This window comes from Diprion similis, chromosome 6, assembly GCF_021155765.1.
Source record: "Diprion similis isolate iyDipSimi1 chromosome 6, iyDipSimi1.1, whole genome shotgun sequence".
In the NCBI taxonomy this organism is placed as follows: Eukaryota; Metazoa; Arthropoda; class Insecta; order Hymenoptera; family Diprionidae; genus Diprion; species Diprion similis.
In genome coordinates this window covers 5,252,467-5,272,436 of record NC_060110.1, presented here as the reverse complement: position 1 = coordinate 5,272,436, position 19,970 = coordinate 5,252,467, and the positions used below count along the sequence as shown (strand labels likewise).

At 37.4% G+C, this 19,970-nt stretch overlaps 1 protein-coding gene across 8 annotated transcripts in view; it reads left to right on the top strand.

Annotated features, from left to right (window-relative positions):
- The window catches only part of LOC124407265, a 40,172-nt gene that overhangs the window by 9,699 nt on the left and 10,503 nt on the right, over nucleotides 1-19,970 (top strand). The window contains exons 1-2 of one of the 8 annotated variants that reach the window (XM_046883240.1): nucleotides 1,275-1,376; nucleotides 3,755-4,038. The exons of 1 other annotated variant lie outside the window; for it this stretch is intronic. In XM_046883240.1, coding sequence (XP_046739196.1) covers nucleotides 3,905-4,038 — 134 coding nt within the window. In that variant the 5' untranslated portion in view covers nucleotides 1,275-1,376; nucleotides 3,755-3,904. Of the gene's footprint in view, nucleotides 1-1,274; nucleotides 1,377-2,845; nucleotides 3,114-3,525; nucleotides 3,565-3,754; nucleotides 4,039-8,865; nucleotides 9,011-13,726; nucleotides 13,881-19,970 lie in introns of those variants that run through there. 6 more of the 8 variants (XM_046883238.1, XM_046883241.1, XM_046883239.1 and 3 more) reach the window with 6 other exon arrangements.

Below are 19,970 nucleotides of genomic sequence, written 5' to 3'. Positions count from 1 at the left end.
TTCTTACCTGTTTCACAGTAATCATATCGTTCAACTGCAAGTTCATATTATTATGTGCAAAATCGGGATTCAAACATACTACCCTTGAAAAATCCACAGAGTAAGTTTAATCCCTGCATGGTTCTACCTGCTACTCGTCTACGTTGGTGCTTTTTCACATCTGACAAAGTTAATTAGGTTTGAATCGAGTGCTTTAATGTGTATTCAATTTCTCGCTCCATCGAAGTTTATTCGGTGTACGATGTCTAATGTCGCTCGTGTCCAATCGAGCTGTATCGCATCAGGTTTCTTGAAGTTTTTTCAAATCTTTGTATCAAATCAGGCTGTGTTCAGTGATACTGGTGACCTACCAGGTGGTGTCCCAATGGTCCTTTCCTGACAATGTCGCCCATGTGCCTTTAGACTGTTGGAGTAGCTTGATTAGCCGGTGTTGTATAAATTAGTATCGATTTTGTTGGGAATCAATGGCTTGTATAAACAATGTCGAAAGTTCATCGAGAATTAAACAATTGCAGTACCTGTGTAGATAATTTTGAACATTTTTTTCTGTATAGATTCATCGATTTATTGCAAGTAACAAGTCAGTGAATAATATACTGATTTGACCCGTAAGGATCTTTTTTTAATTATAATCTTACGATTCGCAATGACGATGGTTCATAATTCATGTGGATAAAATGTCAATCCGATGACGGGATCTTCGAAGAATCCTGCTGCCGCCATCTATATTATCTAGACATATTTGATGTCCATCCTGTTGGGCGAGGCACGGTAAACGGAAAAAGAGTTTTTACAACTTTAAACGCTTCATTTCCCAATTACCATTGTACAATGTTCGAAAATATGCGATTTCTATAAAAGGCCATACTTTTGACAATATGAGACACAGTTGAAATGCCAGTCTTTGTCCTTTTTTGTTATTCGTGTCAAAAATCTGTAAAATATTTGAATCGGAATTACATGGTTTTCGTGGGCTGTTGTATTCATGTGTGGACGTGACCAGATCGTTTCAGATTAACATGACGATCCGATTTACAATTGCTTTGGGATTACGTAATCAGATAAATTTGGATACTCTGTGACGTGACCATTCGAACGATGTTATTGTATGGTAGGTTACGCGTACTGACTTCAGAAATTGACAACTTCATGAATAATGTATTAGATAATAAATTTAAAAAAAACTGCTACGCCTATCAAATTTATTAATAAACGTTGATTTAATCCATTAAGAATATATTCCCCATGCCTGTTTCAAGCTGATGGCTATTCACCCGATGAGTTCTGCAAAACCGGTATTTTAACGCTTCGAATGCAATGCTGATGCACGATCGTGATTTCGATACCAGTCATTCAAATTACCGTTATCGGACGCGGTATGTAATGACCATTCACAGTTTTATCCGTTAATAAAACGACTGCAGTACGTGTAGAATATACATGATTTACTATCAACTTTCCAAAATATATCAACCAGGCTGCAGTAGAATTCTTCTGCCATGTAATCGTTTCATTTTCTCTTAATTTGACCCACAAATCCGAGGAAGGTACATTTTACTTGGTCCAAAATCATGTTCATTTGATCCAAGTTAGGTGCACTTGAAACAAATGGAATCACTTGACAATCATTTTGGCATGTAATTCCTCATGAATTGCACCATCGGCATTAGGATTCGAGTAAGCTTTATTTGGATTGAATATTGCCAAGTTAAATCGAGTTGAGGATTCTTTCTGGTAATATTAATACCCACTTGGAGAACTTTCACAGTTAGAACGACTCGACAGCTTGTTTGAAAATTCGCAGAACCGTAGCTACAGCTTGTGTATGACTCGCGCATTGACATTTGAACACGTCCAAAGCGAGGTATCTGCTTACCCAAACAATTGTTTCTCATCGGCATACTTGCACTGCTGGACGACGAAGACGTGCTCGGCGGACTGATGCGAGCAGGCTCTCGTATACGAGAAAATTTTTCTTGCGTATTTACTCGAATTCATTCCAAAGGTAATATGCTTCGACGATAAAAATTGAACGCAATGGATCATGTTTGGGTTGAAATTTTATCTCGTCATTTCCGCGCAATCGGTAATTCTAATTTTTTATTGACAAAAGGCATTTTGTCCACTTTCCAAAAATGTACAAAATCTTCGTTGACAAGTTTCTCAAATATCCATTACTTTACACACCACCTAAACAATTTCATACTACTAGGAAATTCACAAAGATGCTCGTATGGATATACCTACAAAAATTGATGTATAAAAAATTCTGTCTTCAATTCGTTACGTACTTCTTTCACACTGTGAAGATTGGTTTCAATAAACTTGTTTTGACTTGCCAGTCCGTGACTCCGAATTAACCCTTGGAGAGCAACGGCCAGCTTCAACTAATCCGAGATTTACGGCGTGCATCATTTCATGGCACGTAGAACTTCACTCAAGCGTAAGTCGCGGAATCAGAATAAAAAGCGCTACCTCAAGAGTCCAAGAGCGCCTAAAACGCGGTATAATTCATTATTAGACAAAGGTATAATCCAGATAAAGCTCATCTGAACCTTATATATAGAGTGAAATCGTAAATTACGTGGCACAAAATACTTTTAAAAAAACGACTTCCGCCATCTTTACCCAAAAACAAAGAGTAATTTCGTCTGACGAATTACCATCAAGCAATAAATTTTGAGTCAGGAATTTATAGGGGTCGCTATACGTTTGTTATCCGTTATCAGTTTTATGGTCCCATGCAGCTTGTATACCGTTGCTATAAAAGATTAAATAAAACTAAACATCGGAAAGCGTCAAACAAAAATTCCTGCCCGGTGCTTGTCACACCTTTTTTCACTCTCTCTATCTCATTTTATTTTCCTCGCGTGATGTACAACCTTCGGGCTGAGTTTCTTCTTCCACTCCCCCTCACCGACAATCCCCGCAATTCACGTTTGGATTGATGGCACTATGATCAGGCGATGATCATGCCTTTATTCTAACGCCTGCGAGTACCAAGTCCGTAGGGCAAAAATGCCCAATCACAATAAAGTAAGGCGAAACTACCGTTACCATCGCAGAACTCGGAAGCGAGAGGGAACATCGGCAATACCCAGAAGGTATGGAAGGTACCGGAGTTCATGGGAGGTCAAAACCAGTCCGAGGAACGGTTCCCATTCGTTGGCTCGTCCCTGACAATCAGTTGGAACGGTGACAGTCGTTTGTAAGCCGTGTACTATGTATGTACATTCGATCATGATTGCCTAGTCGTCGACCCATTCGTTGTTTCGGATCGTTGTCGATGCAGTGTTTCATCTTTTCCAAGCTTGCCCAAACGCCGGCTTGACTTACCGTGAGGTTAAATATAATCACGTGGTAACAATTTCAAATCGATTGGGTATACTACAGTCGTGAAAAGTGTGGTTTGGACAGGCTTGTACCGAGTTTCATTTTTGTGCTATCATAGTTCTAATCACTCTCTGTGGATTCACTCTCTGGTGAAAGTTGTATCTAATATTCGAACTGTCAGTTCATCTTCTGGAACTAACTGTACAGGCTACCACATAACCACCGTGCAAGGTAACTGTCCTAATGTCTCATCTTTAAAGATGAACTGTTCGAGATGTCCTTTAAAGTATTTCGGCCGAATGGTTTTCAGTATATACGATGCAATACTAGTTGTTGTAAATATTAAGTTAAACCATATCCCTCTGAGGCATGTATACCATAACATCACGTTGAAAAGTATTATTTCTGAACCCTCTTTCAGGTAGAAGGCTACTAAGTCAATATAACGCGGTTTTAAAAAGTGCAGTCCAAAGTGAAAACCGAGGTGAAAAAGTAAAGAGACGTTAACGAAATAATAAAAAAAGACCGAAACTAAAAATAAATAGCTGAAGACGAAAGCGGGGAAAAGAAGATGTTCTCCCGGTCACGATCTTCGGGACATGGGCGCCACAATTTCGGCCGCCCCAAGAAGGATACGAGTGGCAAGAGGCTCGGGATTCGTACCTGGATCTTCGCGAACAAGAAGAAGAACAAGCATCACGAGCGGTGAGTCGACTCAGCCTGAGTCTGGATCAGATAGCAGACCCCTCTGCACCCACTAAATCACCTGTCTAATCAGCACCAATTCCTCATTCTCATACGGAAAAATCACAGAGGTACTCTGCAGGTTACTTCGGAAAACCGATAATTTGGCGTTGAAAATTGAAAGCACGTAACGAGGCAGATATCGTCCATTTTAAAACTTAAACAAATTTTTACACCGCATTCCAATGCTTGACATGGTTCTGTATCTGCATTTACGTATTCCTCTTATACTTACTCTGTGCTTCTCTATCCCGCACCATAAGCATAATATATTGATCATTACCGTATGTCACTTGCAAGGAAATTCTAGAAAATATAAAATAGTAGTCCGAAATTTGTGGCTGTAATCTCGTCAATTGCGTCAGCACGACACTAACACAAAAGGACACTTAAAATGCTCAAGTATGTTGCGCGACGCGAGCAGCAAATGTTCGTCGCAGGTTCTGTAAAAGAAATCTGTCATTCTTTTCCAATTACTTGTAATATCTCGTTTCGCGTAATCTACGTGGATTCTCTTCTGTGGCAGGTGTGTTAAATATTCTTACAAACATGCCGCGTTGGTAATTTGAAACCTCAAATAACTGAGATCGTGTGCAAGCCTTGTTCTTTTTCGTCTTACCATGATCTCAATTGGTAATGGTTAATTGTAGGTTTGGTGTAACGAATGGGTAAGATGCATATCACCAGTTATTTGATGGTATCGAGAATTTGGGGTTAAATGTGAATGCTTTTTTGATTCTACCGATGGATTGATCTCACAAATCCAAGAGATTTGACATGTTTCTGAAAGACTAAAGAATAATTTAAACACGTTTCAACAGACAAGTCACCCGTCATGCAAATTTTTCGTTTATACATTACATTAGTTGTGATGATATTTCAGTAAAAAGTTCCAAAAATTCCAAAGTATTTTCATAATGCTTTAAAATACATAATTATGCACACATGTTACAGAAGTTTCAAGATAATACCAACGGATTTTAAGTAATACTAAAAAATTTCTGAAACCCACTGGAACATATTAGAGGCCCACTATTCAATTGACATTCAATGAGGCGGAATACCGTAGAATTTAAATTTAGGTCAATCCGACGCTGTATCTTATTTTCCACCGAAACTCTACTGTAAAATATAAGAATGTCGACTGATGAATCAATCGAGCGTGAATTTTTTTACATAAGAACACAAGAACGTTGATTTTCACCAAAAACTGTTTGCACGCTAATGCGTACCACTGAACAACGAAGTCAAGTTTTACTGAAATTCAATAAACTAGGTCAGTGAAACTAAGCGTCAGACTGAATGATTTGGATCGAATCTGGTAGTGAGCTAGAAATTATTCTCCTTCATGTATCGGTGCATTTGCATAGATTTACAACGCGTAAGATTGCAACCAGCTGTTCACCACATGTGTGATACTTCACCAATGTGCTGGTATTTGAAAAATGCAACCTGTAGTTAGCAGCAGGGCAGTGGGTGCGGGCACGTGTGTCCTGGACTTTGTGCTAGCTATTATCCCTGCGGCATGTGAGGTACCAGATGAAATTTTCAACCCAAAGGTCGTAATCCGGGCTATTTATGGTCGGCTGAATCTGTGGCCGTGACTGAAGTGCGTCATACTGCAGTACGGTGTGCAACTCACACAAATGGTACTTGCAATTCCTGCAGTTGACGGAAATTCAAGACATTCACACCCCGGGCAATGCCTATGGACGAGAATGGCAATCCAATGCTCTAGTGTTTTCCTGCTGCAGGATGATTATGATCTCCATAGTGAAGTCTTTGCATCGTCTGCTAGTGATTCTCTTTATTAACATTTTCATTAGGCAGGTGGAGTTACTCATGTAGTAGGGTTCGTTGGAAAGTGTGTCGTGTATCTGTCCAATTGCGTAACTTACATATACGTCTACCAAATCTGCACACGCAACCAATTGAAAGTCTGCCTATACGAGAGTTTAAACTGCCATCGCTTGCTGCAGCGTCTGCATATAACGACATCGTATTTTCCGACCTCTAAAGTAATAAGATCTGAATAATCCTACACTTGTCACTTAGTTTTCTCGTAGCCCATTGACGATAATCGGTACAGCTGAGAATTGGCTCAATTAATATCATGAATCGGAGCTCGTCCCTCGGGTATTTTAGTTGTTATACTGATTGGTCGAGTAGCAGGCAAATCGCCACGAACATTTCCGAATGATAACGAACACCCATCCGCACATCAGTTATCAGCCATCCTCGAACCTTGAAACTGTATGTTCGGAAAGGATAAAAACTATTTTGAAGTTTGCTAAGGCAGTTAGTCCAGATTCGCGACAAGGCTTCAAAGGCCTACGTTGAAGTATTGACCAGTTAGTGTTTGACATATTTGACCGAAGAATTATGCTACGCGGTGAGTGGTAATTTTTTTTTTTTTCTTGCATGTCATATGTTAAAAGCCGTTGGTATTGCCATTAAAACTTAATTGTATTATGTATAACCTTCCCGGCAAGTAAAGTCTGCAGTAGTTGTAATTCGAAATTGCCATACCGGGGGGGTTCCGTGAAGACGATGCGAAAGACGCTCCGCCGGCAGATAGGCAACCGAAGTTGCATCTTACACGCAGCAATTAACCCAAATATTAGATGGGTTGCCTATTTACTGGCGAATCGTCGTTCACATCGTTCACGTTCACAGAATCCTTCCAGTATAATGACATTTAATTGTAAGCACAACACGAGACTGAATCATAATTCTCTGCAGTTCAATGAAATTTCCAAATACGAATCTCAGAAAATTGGATGAATTCCTATGAAATCATTGTAGTCCAGTAAACTCTTTTAGTTCATGAAATCGCATGAAATGTTCTGAAATTCTGCGAAATACGGGAATAATTGTTTTTCGAATTTTTTTGAAATTCATGAAAATCCACGAAACCCTCAAAGCCTTGAAGACTGAAGAAGACAATCATTTTGAAATGCTTATTGCAATTGTTCGGAAGCTCGTGCGTCCCAAAGTAAACGGAAAAGTTGGGGAAGTTTGAAGACGATAATTCTGCGTACTTGCATCTGCAAACAAACGTCGCTGTATGTTGGAGTATATAATACGAAGTTGATAACGCAAACCACAAAATTGTTGACTTTTCTCGTGTTTGATGATCTATCTGATAGAGTGCATCATTACTACACATTGTATGTTGTGCTCTTTTATGCGGCGGTCTACATTTTTACACCGCTGGTTTACTGCACGGGATCGACAGAACAGACAACTGGCAACCTAACATACTTCGGTGCTTACTTGGACACAGGGATCGTCACAAATGATGCATTCGTTTTATTTTAACTATTTACGCGTATACAGTATACACATTACAAATACTGAAAAACAAATTATTCTTTGTTAAATTTTCTCCAGCATGCAAGCTACTGTGATTTAAGTAAATTGAGTTTCATTTGACAACACAATTTGTAATGGTCTAATCCCTTTTCGAGTTGATCAGCTGGCTGATGATGCTTCTCTGCGCCGAAATAGCTTGTTTCGTAAAATCCTTCTTTCTGTTTGTAATTACTACGTCAGAGTGGAGATATTTTTCTAGAGACAAGCCGAGTCGATTTTCTCGAACAACGAGCTTGTAAAAATTTCTTTTGGGTCAAAATAACGATGTCAAAATCATTCTAGACTTTGCGATCTGTTTTGCAATTTGAATAAAATGAATAACCATCTGCAACATTTTTGTCCACATGAACACCGATATTACCTATGCCACGTTTGAAAAAAGCGGATGGTGCTCGGCCGATAAAGAAGGACAGGTATTTGCTTCAATTCTTTTTTTCTCAACGTAGATGTCTATGGCTGTGCGTATCGCAAGTAATGTTCTTTAATACGTGCCTTACTATTTATTTGGAATCAAAACTGAAACAAGCTTTCTTTCTATGGAAGTTTTTTTTGTCTATGATCAAGGTATCATTTTGTTTCCGTGCCTGTCACTTGCGTGTCTAAAATAAAATTTGCTTAAAATAGAAAATCGTTCCAGTTTTTGTTCCATAACAATAGTGAGTCATTGAGAATCTATTAATGAACATTACTGTACGTAAAATCGCACGCAGGCTGTTAATCAAATGAATACGTCAGAATTATGTAAAAACAGGAAACGTATGCTATACTTTTTGTGCCCGCCGCTTTGATTCGAATAAACTTGACAGTCAATGCCATCTCCGAGGCTCGTAAAAAGCGAAAATCGATCGAACTCCGCACGCGTCAATGGCGGTAGCCAATGAAACGATATCTATTATGTTTAGCGGTCTTTTTGCGGCTCAGATTCCGAGGACAAACTGAATCAAACGATCGTTGAAAGAAATCGGTATCACAGTCTTTTGGTCCGGCAAAGTCGAAAAGACGAAGTGTCGAGCATCGCGATCGTCGGTGACGCGTGGAAAAATCTTTCTCTTGTAGCACGTGAATTTATTTTTAATTCTAAATCGTACGTATGCAATATATATGTATATATATATATATATTCATCGATGACAAATCACTGCTCTCTATTAAACAATTTTTCTCCAGTTTATACATATTTTTCCTCAACGATGTGATTTTTCTTTTGCTATAAATGTATTTGGGACCCTCTGCGATTCTGGCCTACGTCAAAGATCCTCCTCTACAGTAAACGTTTATAACCGCTATCCTACTGCCGATCGGTAAGTACGCGGTTGACATAACCAAAGTGGATATTTGTAGCTCGGGCATCGATTAGCTCGTTTTATTACTTGGAATATTTACTTGCGCAACCCGGAGTGTTTACCCCCGTCGTATTTATTTTTGTGGTCAATGTTTAATCGTGTCCGTTGTTGCGTTGGAGATCGTCAAAACTCGTCCAAACTTCTGGTGTTTAATAACTAACTCACTGCCGCGCAATGCGTTTTCGGAATCCGCTGCCACAACACGGTGAATACAAGTAAGATACGCACGAAATTTTATTCGGTATTCGCATGATTTTGTAATCATTTATCTAATTCGAGGTTATGTTACACTGCGGCAAAATCTGTTGCACGCTTCGTGACGTTTCTAGACCTGAACGAGCTGTCTGGTCTCGTTGTGCTCGCGATAAACGCTATTCCTGTTTATTGTACAAATTTTTATTCACATACGTGCTTATGGGCAAACGTTATATGTTATTACTCGTCTCGCATGTGGACTTGAACGGAGTAAAGTCGCACGTTACATATAGGGGTGAAACTTTGTTCACCAAAATTTTAGGTTAATACATCGAGGGTTGAGGGGGTGCCCTGGTCGATTTCGACGTTTACGTGTGTATCTCTAAATATCTGAATCCACGTATCTCAACGCGAAAAATGGCTTCAGAGACCCTTTCTATACGCAATTCTGAACAAAGAACACTCCCAACACATTTACATTTGACGCAGAAATAAAGAAATGGCACGGATTCGAATAGTGAATTCGTAGAATTCATGCTATTTCTTTATTTCTGCGTCAAATAAAAATGCGTTGGAATGTTTTAGTTATTTTTCCCCTGAAAAAGCAAGTGTTATGGCCTTTTTACAAATAGCTGGTCGAATTTTTCTGGATTTCGATCACCTGCTTCCTGCCTGAAGGGTATAATCCTCAAAAATAAATAACGTGATGATTTCGTACTACGTATGTGTGACGTCACTGTTTTCCAGATTGGTGCGGACTAATTGTTATGGTATGAAGAATACAAAATTAAATGCATTGGAGTCAACGTATTTCCAACCAACAAAGAGATGTTAGTGTGAGCTAGGTGTCTGCAATACTTTGAGATTACTAAATATCGTATTATATCAACCAATAACTTACAGCAAGACATAATTGTAACAGTTGAAGTCTTTTTTTTTTACGAAAAATAATCCGATAAAGTAACGAGAGATGAATTTTTCGAAATCTTGATTTTCGAAAGTGTCTTTGCCTAGAATGACTACTAATCAGTGACGTTCTCAAAAATTAGGATTTCAAATCATTCATCTTTCATTATTTTATTTTCGCATGTGTGAAATTTCGATATATCGGCCATTCGAAATATCGACTCTTTTAAATTTTGACCCCCACCCGATTTTTTAGGATGATCAACCACGTACAGAGCACACACGATTTTGGAAACATTTTTCTAATCTTACAGTCTTACACATGTCTTGAAATATTTCTGCAGGGTTGCAAAAATGCTTTTAAATCAAAACTCAAAGTTTTCAGTAAATATTTTCCGATAGTACATTTTATTATAATTAGATAAATCTACAACTCTTAATGTGGTAAACCATTCAATTTATTCATTCTGTAAATTTTTTCATTAATTGACAATACGTTGACTTTTACGCACTTAGGTTTGTGTTTTTCATACCCTGCGTAACAATCAGGTCACCAGATCCGGGAAATGGCGATGTCACACACGACATGTGGTGAGATAATAATCACATTATTCATTTTTGACGTAACTTTCTTTTTTTTATTATTGTGGGTGACGCCTTTTTGGCAGTATTGCGGCGGACAAAAATGGGTATGACTTACGCCATTTGGCTGAAGGCTGATTAATTTTCCTTTCATGGGAACTTCCGCGGTAAGCTATTTAATGACCTTAAATAACTTTTGAAAGAGTAGATTTATCAAAAAATGACAACAGACCTTTTTTGTAGATCGTTCAATCCCCTAAAAAAAAACGTTCTGGTCTTATCAGTACACTAATGCGTGGACGAGTTATATAAAATTCCAAAGTTCAATACAAGTTTTTTTGCAAATTCCGTTATTTCCTCCCATGGAATAAAAAATAAATAAACTCTACAACTTCATGGTGCCTGAAAAGAAGTTTAGCATTCCTTACTGCTCAAGGGGTTCATGTGAATTGGTCATTTCTTTTGATGCAAAAAATAGTAAACTTTAACCAAAAATTAGACTTGCATATCTGTTTGAACACGTAAGTCAATGTTAGTGAGACCTAGAAAATGTAATCAAGCTTGATTGATCAGAAGTAGTTCTTCTATCTTCGAAGTCTTCAACGTTATTCTGACTTTCTCGATTGTCGATGTAAAATAAGAAATCAAAACAAGTCAATCGTTTTTAGTGCAACAAAATTACAGTGGATTTATTCACGGTTTTTGCAGACAAACTCTGAAAGATCTGGAAGTTTTACGCTTTGAGAGCACTCAAAAAATTTACTTATCGTTCAGGTTCATTTCTATACTTTTGTCTTGTTCATCTTTTTACCTTTTCTTAGTAAAATATGTTTACACCGTCTGTTTGACGAGCTAGGATAAAAATAGAAAATCCTGATCTTAATGAATTAAAAAAGATAATACGAAATCAAATGAATGTGATCGTGGTGTGATCAAAGTTGTAAAATAAAAGAAAATCAGAGGCGGACTGGCGATAGCGAGATAATGAAACGCTTCGTTTCACTTTCATACCCAACTAAGCATGACCTCCCCTTCTTTCCACAATCAGACATATTCCGTCTCGATTTCAGAAATTGTATAAGATGATGAAGAAACTTGTAAACCCGTAAAGACCACAATGCATTGCATGTCGTCGTCGCCGCCCAATTTTCTTTGTTACTTATTATATTACCATTCTTTATTTTTCTCGTAAATTATGCATTTTTATGAATTAGATTTATTTTTTCTTTTTTTTTACAAATCCTGAAATGTGTAACAACTAAATCTTTTCGGGCCGAGAGTAAGTTTGCAATATGAGTCGTAGGTGAGCAGCACAATTGCAAATACGCGAAGCGAAGAGACGATTCTTTACATAACAAGTGTATATTACGCGTTTATCTTCGAAGCTCGAAATTGAGGTTAGAGTCGCGTAATGTCAGATTTGTTTGCAACTGCGCATGCGCTGAGTACAGAAACAACCACTTTCAACTCCTAGGAGTCAGACGTCAGAATCTAGTAATGCACGCATATTCTACATGATGTTAACTACATTCTCCGAAAAGTCCGATGTCATAAACCCAAAAACACCCGGGTCACGAATTTTTAAAAAAATCGCCATTTGCAGCGGTTTTCCGGATTTACTCGGTGAAAAATGAGTCAATCGACTCGATTGACGATTCACTTTGAAGGTGTTGCAATTTTCTGCAACTTTCTTGTAAGAGCACCACAATTACTTACACAGTTTTCATTTTAGAAGCGAAAAACAAAAAAAAAATCAACAATTACTTTCCCTACTTGGTAGTTATAAACATATTCTTCTTCATTTACGAACCATGCTTCAAATTACGGTACAATTTGTTTCCTATCAACAATAATCTAAAAAACCCAGTCTTTTTTTGCTTAAATGACTAGCCCAATAAGCCAAGACGAGCGTTGTAATCACACGAGTCAGATATCGCCAATCCACACGTATGACACACGCTATTTTCGAAGCAAAGTTTGATTTGATTTTTAGTGTGTAAAATCGAACACTTCAGCTCTGCGCATGCGCCAACCTCGTTTTACCGCACCGTTTTGAAATGGGGCATTTCACGTATGCTCCATAAACTCCGAAAATTGGACTCTCCAAGCAGTTTTTGGAAAAATAATTTTGGGTATCAACACTGTTTAACAATAGGATAAAAAATCAGATCCATTTGTCAAGAAAAAAAAAATTTACAACGAGTCTATACTGTCGAACGTTCGCATCAAAGACTCACACTGCGACTCTGAGTTATTAGCGAGTAGTGATTACGTCGTCACTATAATTACCGTCACGCAAAAAAAAAGATTTGCACAAGCTACAGATTCCAGCCAGGATATTATACTGAGAAAAAAAAAGATAAGTAAAAGACTTTTTTGTCAAGTCAATGGACGAGATAAGAATATCTGTCGAAAGACGTCTCAACCACGCGACTTTTGTACATACCCATGTTTGAAAATCTTTGCTTTATCTCCTGCCACGTCAAATTCAACTAATTATAGTTAGTCTTTCTTATACTCGCGTAAAATCTTCTATACAAAGAGTCATTCGATGATCATGCTTTATACGCGGTTGTCATTTCGACTGTAAATGTTACGAAACTTTTATGATTGCAATCAAACACTCGATACGGGATTATCCATTTTTAATTGCTAAAACAAAATCTCATTGTCAGCATCGACACGAAAATCGCTGAAAATTATCGTCGTTCGATCAGCAAATGAAAATAAATAACACGTACTCCAATCGGAATCTAGTCATAGTATCAGCTTGTCATACTTCATAGAAATAAAAGACGTGCGAGCCCATCCCGCCGTCGGATGACGAATTTGAGTTTTAACTCAGGGCCGTAGTCAGACTAAATAATGAAATTACGCTACTTTTTTTATTCTCGCTGTACTGCGAATATATTTTGCAGATCCGCTATTACAGCATCATTACTAGGTACGTACCTCAGTGTCGCTAATGCGATTTCCTGTTTCGGCCAAAGATGAAATTACGTTTTTATCCGTTCCCGAAATATGTAAACAAATGTCGATAGTTTATCATTTTATCATTTTCCCGGCCATCGTTTAATATTTGGAACCAGCACGTGCAAAATTCGACCCGGAAGAGGCTATTTTTCTTTGAGCAAAAAATCTGTCCCCTCAGTAACAGTTGTAACGTCGAAGGCTGACGAGCTCGCCAGTTCGTAAAAGAGAATTCTATCTGCCTTCTACCTGGCACATCAACGCCACACGGTGATCGACTTTGAAGCATCAGTTACTTGCGAATGATTAGTACGTCAATACGGTCTGTTGTGGTAGCACCTTGCTCCGGAAGGATTAACCGGAAGTGGCACATAACTTTACCAAAATGGTCATCTGCAAGGAGGAGAACATGTCCATGCTCTATTATCTCGGGTACGTTCACTGACAATGAGAAAAGTTTCGGTTGTTTTAGTGACATTAAAAAATTAAAGTGAAACACAGTTATTGTTACAACGACGCTTCAAATATTGTTCAAATTATAAAAAAATGGCATACAAGTAGCTATTTAGTTTACCTAATTATTTCTCGTCAATCTTATATATATATATATATCTTCTGCAAGGGTTTGCAATGTTAAATCTGTTTGTTTAGTTGACTAAAATTTTTTTTAGCGAAGTAAGAACCTAACATCAGTTTATTGTTGCACCAAAAACACAAGGTATCGCAATATTTATGACAATGGTATACGTATAGTACAAGTGAACATAATAAAAAAACAATAGTAATTCGTACTAGAATTTCTATAAATGACTGACAGTTTATGTGAAGATACAATTATTTTCAAATTATACTATTTCATTTCATCGAACTAATAGAGTGGTTTATAGCCAGAACAATTAATTGATCTACAATTGCTGTTGTTGAAGCTGTACTAAACGATTTATCCATGTACATTTGACAAAAAAGTTTTTCCTAAATGTCGGCAAAAAATAAGAATGTGATTTTTAATTCGTGACAAAAGTTTTTTTTCTTAGTGGACTAAGTATGTGAGAATATTTCAGTGTTCAGTATATCGTATTGGTGATATTGCCGATGTTGAAAAGAAAATTTTTATAATCTAAAGTCATTGTAACAAATGACAGTGACGATTTAGTTATTACGTTCCTGGAATCGTTACGTTATCAGGAATACGCTTAATTCTATTACTAATATTATTGTTACCTCGTGATCTAATCAATTAGCGGACACGATGGTGGTAATCATTTCTCGAATATTATCTTTACACATCGTGACACCCACGTTAAAGTTCACCTTGGCAAAGAGACGTGAATTGGTGGTACAGGGGACCCAAAATACAACTTATTAAATCGAGTAGGTATAGGAATTAACGAGGTAGTAGTTTCATGTATGCATAACTAACCATTCGTCGTCTGCTAAAAATTCTCCAAACCATTAAAGTATAGTTTATAATTTAATTGTGTGTGTGTGTGTGTATTTTTTTTTCTTTTGTTTTTTCCATTTTTTGTTTATTTCATTTTCAATATGTTTTAATTGCTGTAAACGTTGAAAATCGATGTAAAACACACTTGTTACGTAAATTTTACTAGTTTCCAAATGTAACGAAGCATCTCGAACGAATTGGCACGAGACGTTCTCGGTATTTGGGTAACATACAAATAATTAATAGATGTACCTATGTAGGCAATTTTCTCTCTCATTCATCCATTACTCGAAATATTATAACACTTTGTGCAGTATTCGTAATATCTTGGGACGATGGTGTATGAAGTATAGATAGTATGGGTAGTGAAATAAGTCCGATACTAGCTCCATGAAAAATATTTGCCTTTGACATTTAACACCTACGAACGATTATCCAACAAGCAGGTTTAGGCGGACTACGAGCCAGCTTTTGAACTTCTCGTTATCAAAATCATTGAAAGCCGTTAACTCCGACAGCTCGTTCGACAAAAAGAATTGATCACATATGTACATACGTACACCTACACAAACGTCTATCTGAAAATGTCTTTTATCTTCCATAATTTCTGTCTTACGTTTTCTCTTCATCTTCTGTTTGATTATTTTTTAATTTTTTTTTTTCAATACTGCGTTTCAATCAGAAGCTACTGTACCTACTGTGTCGAACAACCTGCTAAGAATTCCTGCATGCTTCGCCCGTTCTGATATCCGGTTACATTGCAATCAATGCGATGGTTATTTAATATTTCAGCTCAATTACAAAACTCCATAATCTTAGCCCCACTCCACGTCACCTGCAGTATATCGAGTACTGTAAGTGAAATAATTTCAAACTGAATTTTTTCTATTTGAATCAAGTAGGTATATATTTTGAGAATTAGCCAATATTTACTTGTTTGAAATGAAAAATTGAATCAAATAATCATTCCATTGATTTTAGTAAATTTAGTTAATTCTACACCGAGAAAAAAGATCTTCGTATTGGAATACAAACACCCCCTAAAAAATGTAGTTGCAGGTTGAAGGGACAGTCACATTTTATTGTTAGGATAAATATTTTTATAGTATGTTAAACTATAATATTGCCTGAGAAACTATAATTTTTAGTATGATTTAAGATGTAATTAGTAATACTAATCATAAAATGTAACTGTCACTTACTTTTCTTTCTTTAGAAAAAAAAAAATTCGCTTACTCTAAAAATATGTATAGGTTTGAAATAAATTCCTATCAAATAAAATAAAATCTTCTCGTATACGTTAAATAAATTATCACATGGAGTTTTTCTCTGAGTGTAATAGATCTTATTCGGATAAAACAAATTATTGATTGAATAAAAAAAAATCAGGGAGAATTTCTAAATACATTTATTCGTAAAAGCAACAAATTTTTTCTCAGTGTATATTGACATCGTTTTTGGGTAAAAATTAACGGAATTGTAATATTTGACAAGTTCAGTTAGAAATATAGTTATTAGAAATATAGTAATCGTAGATAAATTTGCAAATTACAATTCAAGATAATCTATCTCTAAATATGCGATAGGTGCGAATCATCCTTCTTCACTACGAAGTGTTTCGCTAGCCTTGCACTGTAGAAAACTACAAGATAGACACACTAAAGAAACAATTATTTACCTACATGTTTACATGTTATATAACGCATATTTTATTCAATGTACAGTCGACTCTCGCAATAAAGCTGCTTCCCCACAAGAGAGCTCAGCAGCTTCCCCCACTACTCCAGTTGAGCAAAGCGCAGCCGCAATTTTGTCAGATATCCTCACAATCGGGCCGGAAAAAAAAAGTGAAATGTTGAAAGAAAATCGAAAAACATCGTTCTCGTTGGTGGGGGTAGGCTAATTCTTAGAAACATCCTCCCCTACAACCCCATAGCCGACCCTATTGAGAGAGTCGACTGTATTTTATTTAAGGTACCGTAGCAAGTGTTCTCTTCAAAGCCAATTATCTCGTTGGTAAAATAACAAACAAAAAAATAAAAATAAAAAAAATAACAAGTGCATATCTGTACGGATACGTAAACATTCTACCTCCAATGGTAGGGATTTTCATTTGAAAACGAGTCGGTTGGATTGTTGAAACGAATGTTTATAAATAGGAGTAAAAAACCGTCTAATGAAGCTCTAGATAACCTGATCACTTTCAAGGTTCGAATCATGAAACCTTTTCTCGAATTGTTGTTATCTTGGATTTCCATTTTTTCTCCTTCTCCAATTGTTGGTTAGAGACGATGTATCCGATTAATTCTTATGGAACTTCTAATCTGTTGCTAAAGCGATGGGTATTTCCAATACATGTAATACATTATCAATTTTCACGAATGCAACATTGATATAGTCCTTCAATTATTGGCGAAAATTAGCACCGAATCGAGCACCGAATGCTGTAATTCATATACTATAGAAATAAAGGTTTGGTGCCTGAATTTCTGAATTGCGTTTTCTTGGTTCTTTTACACTTTGCTGATGTGATCTTTCTCACGACTTATCCTTAAGAATTTGAAGTTGAACCGCCCGCGCCTTTTTAACGACATAACCACACGTGTAAGGTAATTGGAAAGCACGGGCAGTATATGGACGGACATACCATACCGTCGCTCGTAATTTCGAGCCGACGAATGACCGTGAAGAATTCTGCTTCTTCGCCAATTTGGGCCCTTTTATTATACACGCGGCGCAAGCAGAGTCGTTTCCACTCACGGAGCGATTCGAATTAAGGGGCACCCTGAGACCCAGTTGAAATAAAAAATTATAAAACTTCTTACTTTTTTCAAAAAATCAATTTGTAGACCCAGTATGTGAAAAATTTTTTTCATGGGAGCACAATGTTTTATTGCAAGAAAATTTAATTAAATAAAATATACTTATAAATACGAAATCTCGATTTTAATTTAGTCGATTTAATGAAATAATCATTTTTTCATGCTATTATCAAAATATTAAATACGCTTTGGTAGATTCAACTAAATCGCTGCATACACCCCACTAAATCTATTTGGTGAATGAAGCTCCAGGCATCGGTTTATTATAATCAGCAGGGCTAAACAGAATATAACAATTTACTCCAGGTCTCGATTCAACCAGAAATGGCGCAGGTTGCGCCGCTATTCTTGAATTTCAAGTCTGGCATGCTGTATGCTGTCTGGACACAGACACATTCGCCGACAGGCGCAGTCTCACGGCTTCCCAATCGTATCTTGAACAGGAACGCCGTCTGGACCGCGGTGTCCTGTATACCCATGTTTCTAATACTTTTGGAATACGTCTGACAGGGTGTCCATACCACCTGGTGAATCCTAAATTCTCAAAGAATTTCACGCTGAAAACTGATATTGTACAATTTAATTATATATTTACTTTTAGTACATTTTTCTTCTCCATCGTACAACGGTAAAAGAAGTCGTACTCGAATAGCGAAAAAAATGTCATTCGGTAGAAATAAAACAATTTTCATACAAATATTATTAAATTTTGTACAAAACTTGCTTGGAAAATTCGTTTTTCAAAACCTGTAAAGCGTGCGTAAAGTTCCTCATTTCCAAAGAGTGCGGTAAAACTACCTTTGCAAACTACGGCTTTCTTTGGCGCATGCGTACTTTTAAACAACTTAATCTTACGCATTGTGTCATTGAACGTATGTACCAAGCCCCAATTTTAAGTGTTATCAATGGCACCTTCGGTGCTTCTCCAATAGAACTTTCCTTCACGACTGTTGAAAAAATAGCGTACGTGACACGTACGGATGGGTGATATTTGACTCGTGTGATTGCAGCACCCGCCTTGGCTTATGCTGCGGCTTACGCTGGGAACTTCATACTCATCCAAAATCACTTACTTTCCCCACTAGTGACAAAATATAGTATTTCAGTTCAGATCTGAGCTTGCCGAATCCGCGTTTGACCGACGTATCCCGTCTTACAATTTTTGCGAGTTATCGCTCGCAATCAGATCCTCATCGACACGCTGAGGATTTGATCTCGAGTCCTGCCATTCCGCAGTCTTGCACGCTACGCTCCTACGGTCCATGTATCAAAATTCTCTCACAGCCCCTGCCGCAGTAAGCTCAAAACTGTGATTCAGTTCGTTTGATTTTGACTACGTTTTCCAGTTATGCAATCACTGCATCCGTCCGTTTAGTTTACTCCATTTTTACCTTAACATTAATTTATCGGTGCAGAAGTATGAAATTATAGTTACAAGGAAATATCTCCCCAATGTCCTTGTAATCAAGAAAAATAGTAAAACATACTAGATATCTTTCTTACAACCACAAAATTCATTTCCACTTTGTACCTAGGACCGGTATTAGAGAAAGATAATACTTTAAGGACTGCACAGTAATCACAATAAAAAAATTCCTCTCATCGTCTGTCTTTTGGTGGACACCCTGTATCAGTACGTCTACCTGCCGCCGAAATCCATCGAAGGTTTCGAAAACCCGGCGCAGAGAATGAATCGTCAACAAGCGAGAGCCCCTGGCGGTAAAAGAACTGCCGCTGCACATCGGCAGTTAGTTCTTCGTTAACCGGCAGCCGGGCTGCGCGTCTCGAGGGTTCCGAGGTTCCACGCACTGCACCTGCCCCAACTAAGAATAAGTCTTTTCTGATAGCTTATTGTCAGTCACTCGGTTGCCATCAACACGCCACAAAAATATTTATGTCTTCAGAGCCTGTGAAAAGATAAAAAAAAAAAACTCTGAAACAAATATTTTCTAATTAAAAAAAGAAGAAAAATAAAAATAGTTACTTCTACTGATTACTAACTGATTGTAATTTGAGAGCGTGGAAAGACGAAAGAGAAAAAAAATAAGTAATGATGAAAAAGGACTTTAAATGTCAGAATATAGTATCGATTAGTGTGGACAGAAGTTTTCTGTGTCGAAACAGAGTTACTGCAGGCAACTATAACGTGACGGCGGCCCACTGTCTCCCTATTTCGAGTCCCAGGGGTGCTTAGGGTGTGATTCGGGGATGGTGTAACAGCTGCCGAAATATGCCTGTTCCCTTGCTGTAAAATATTTC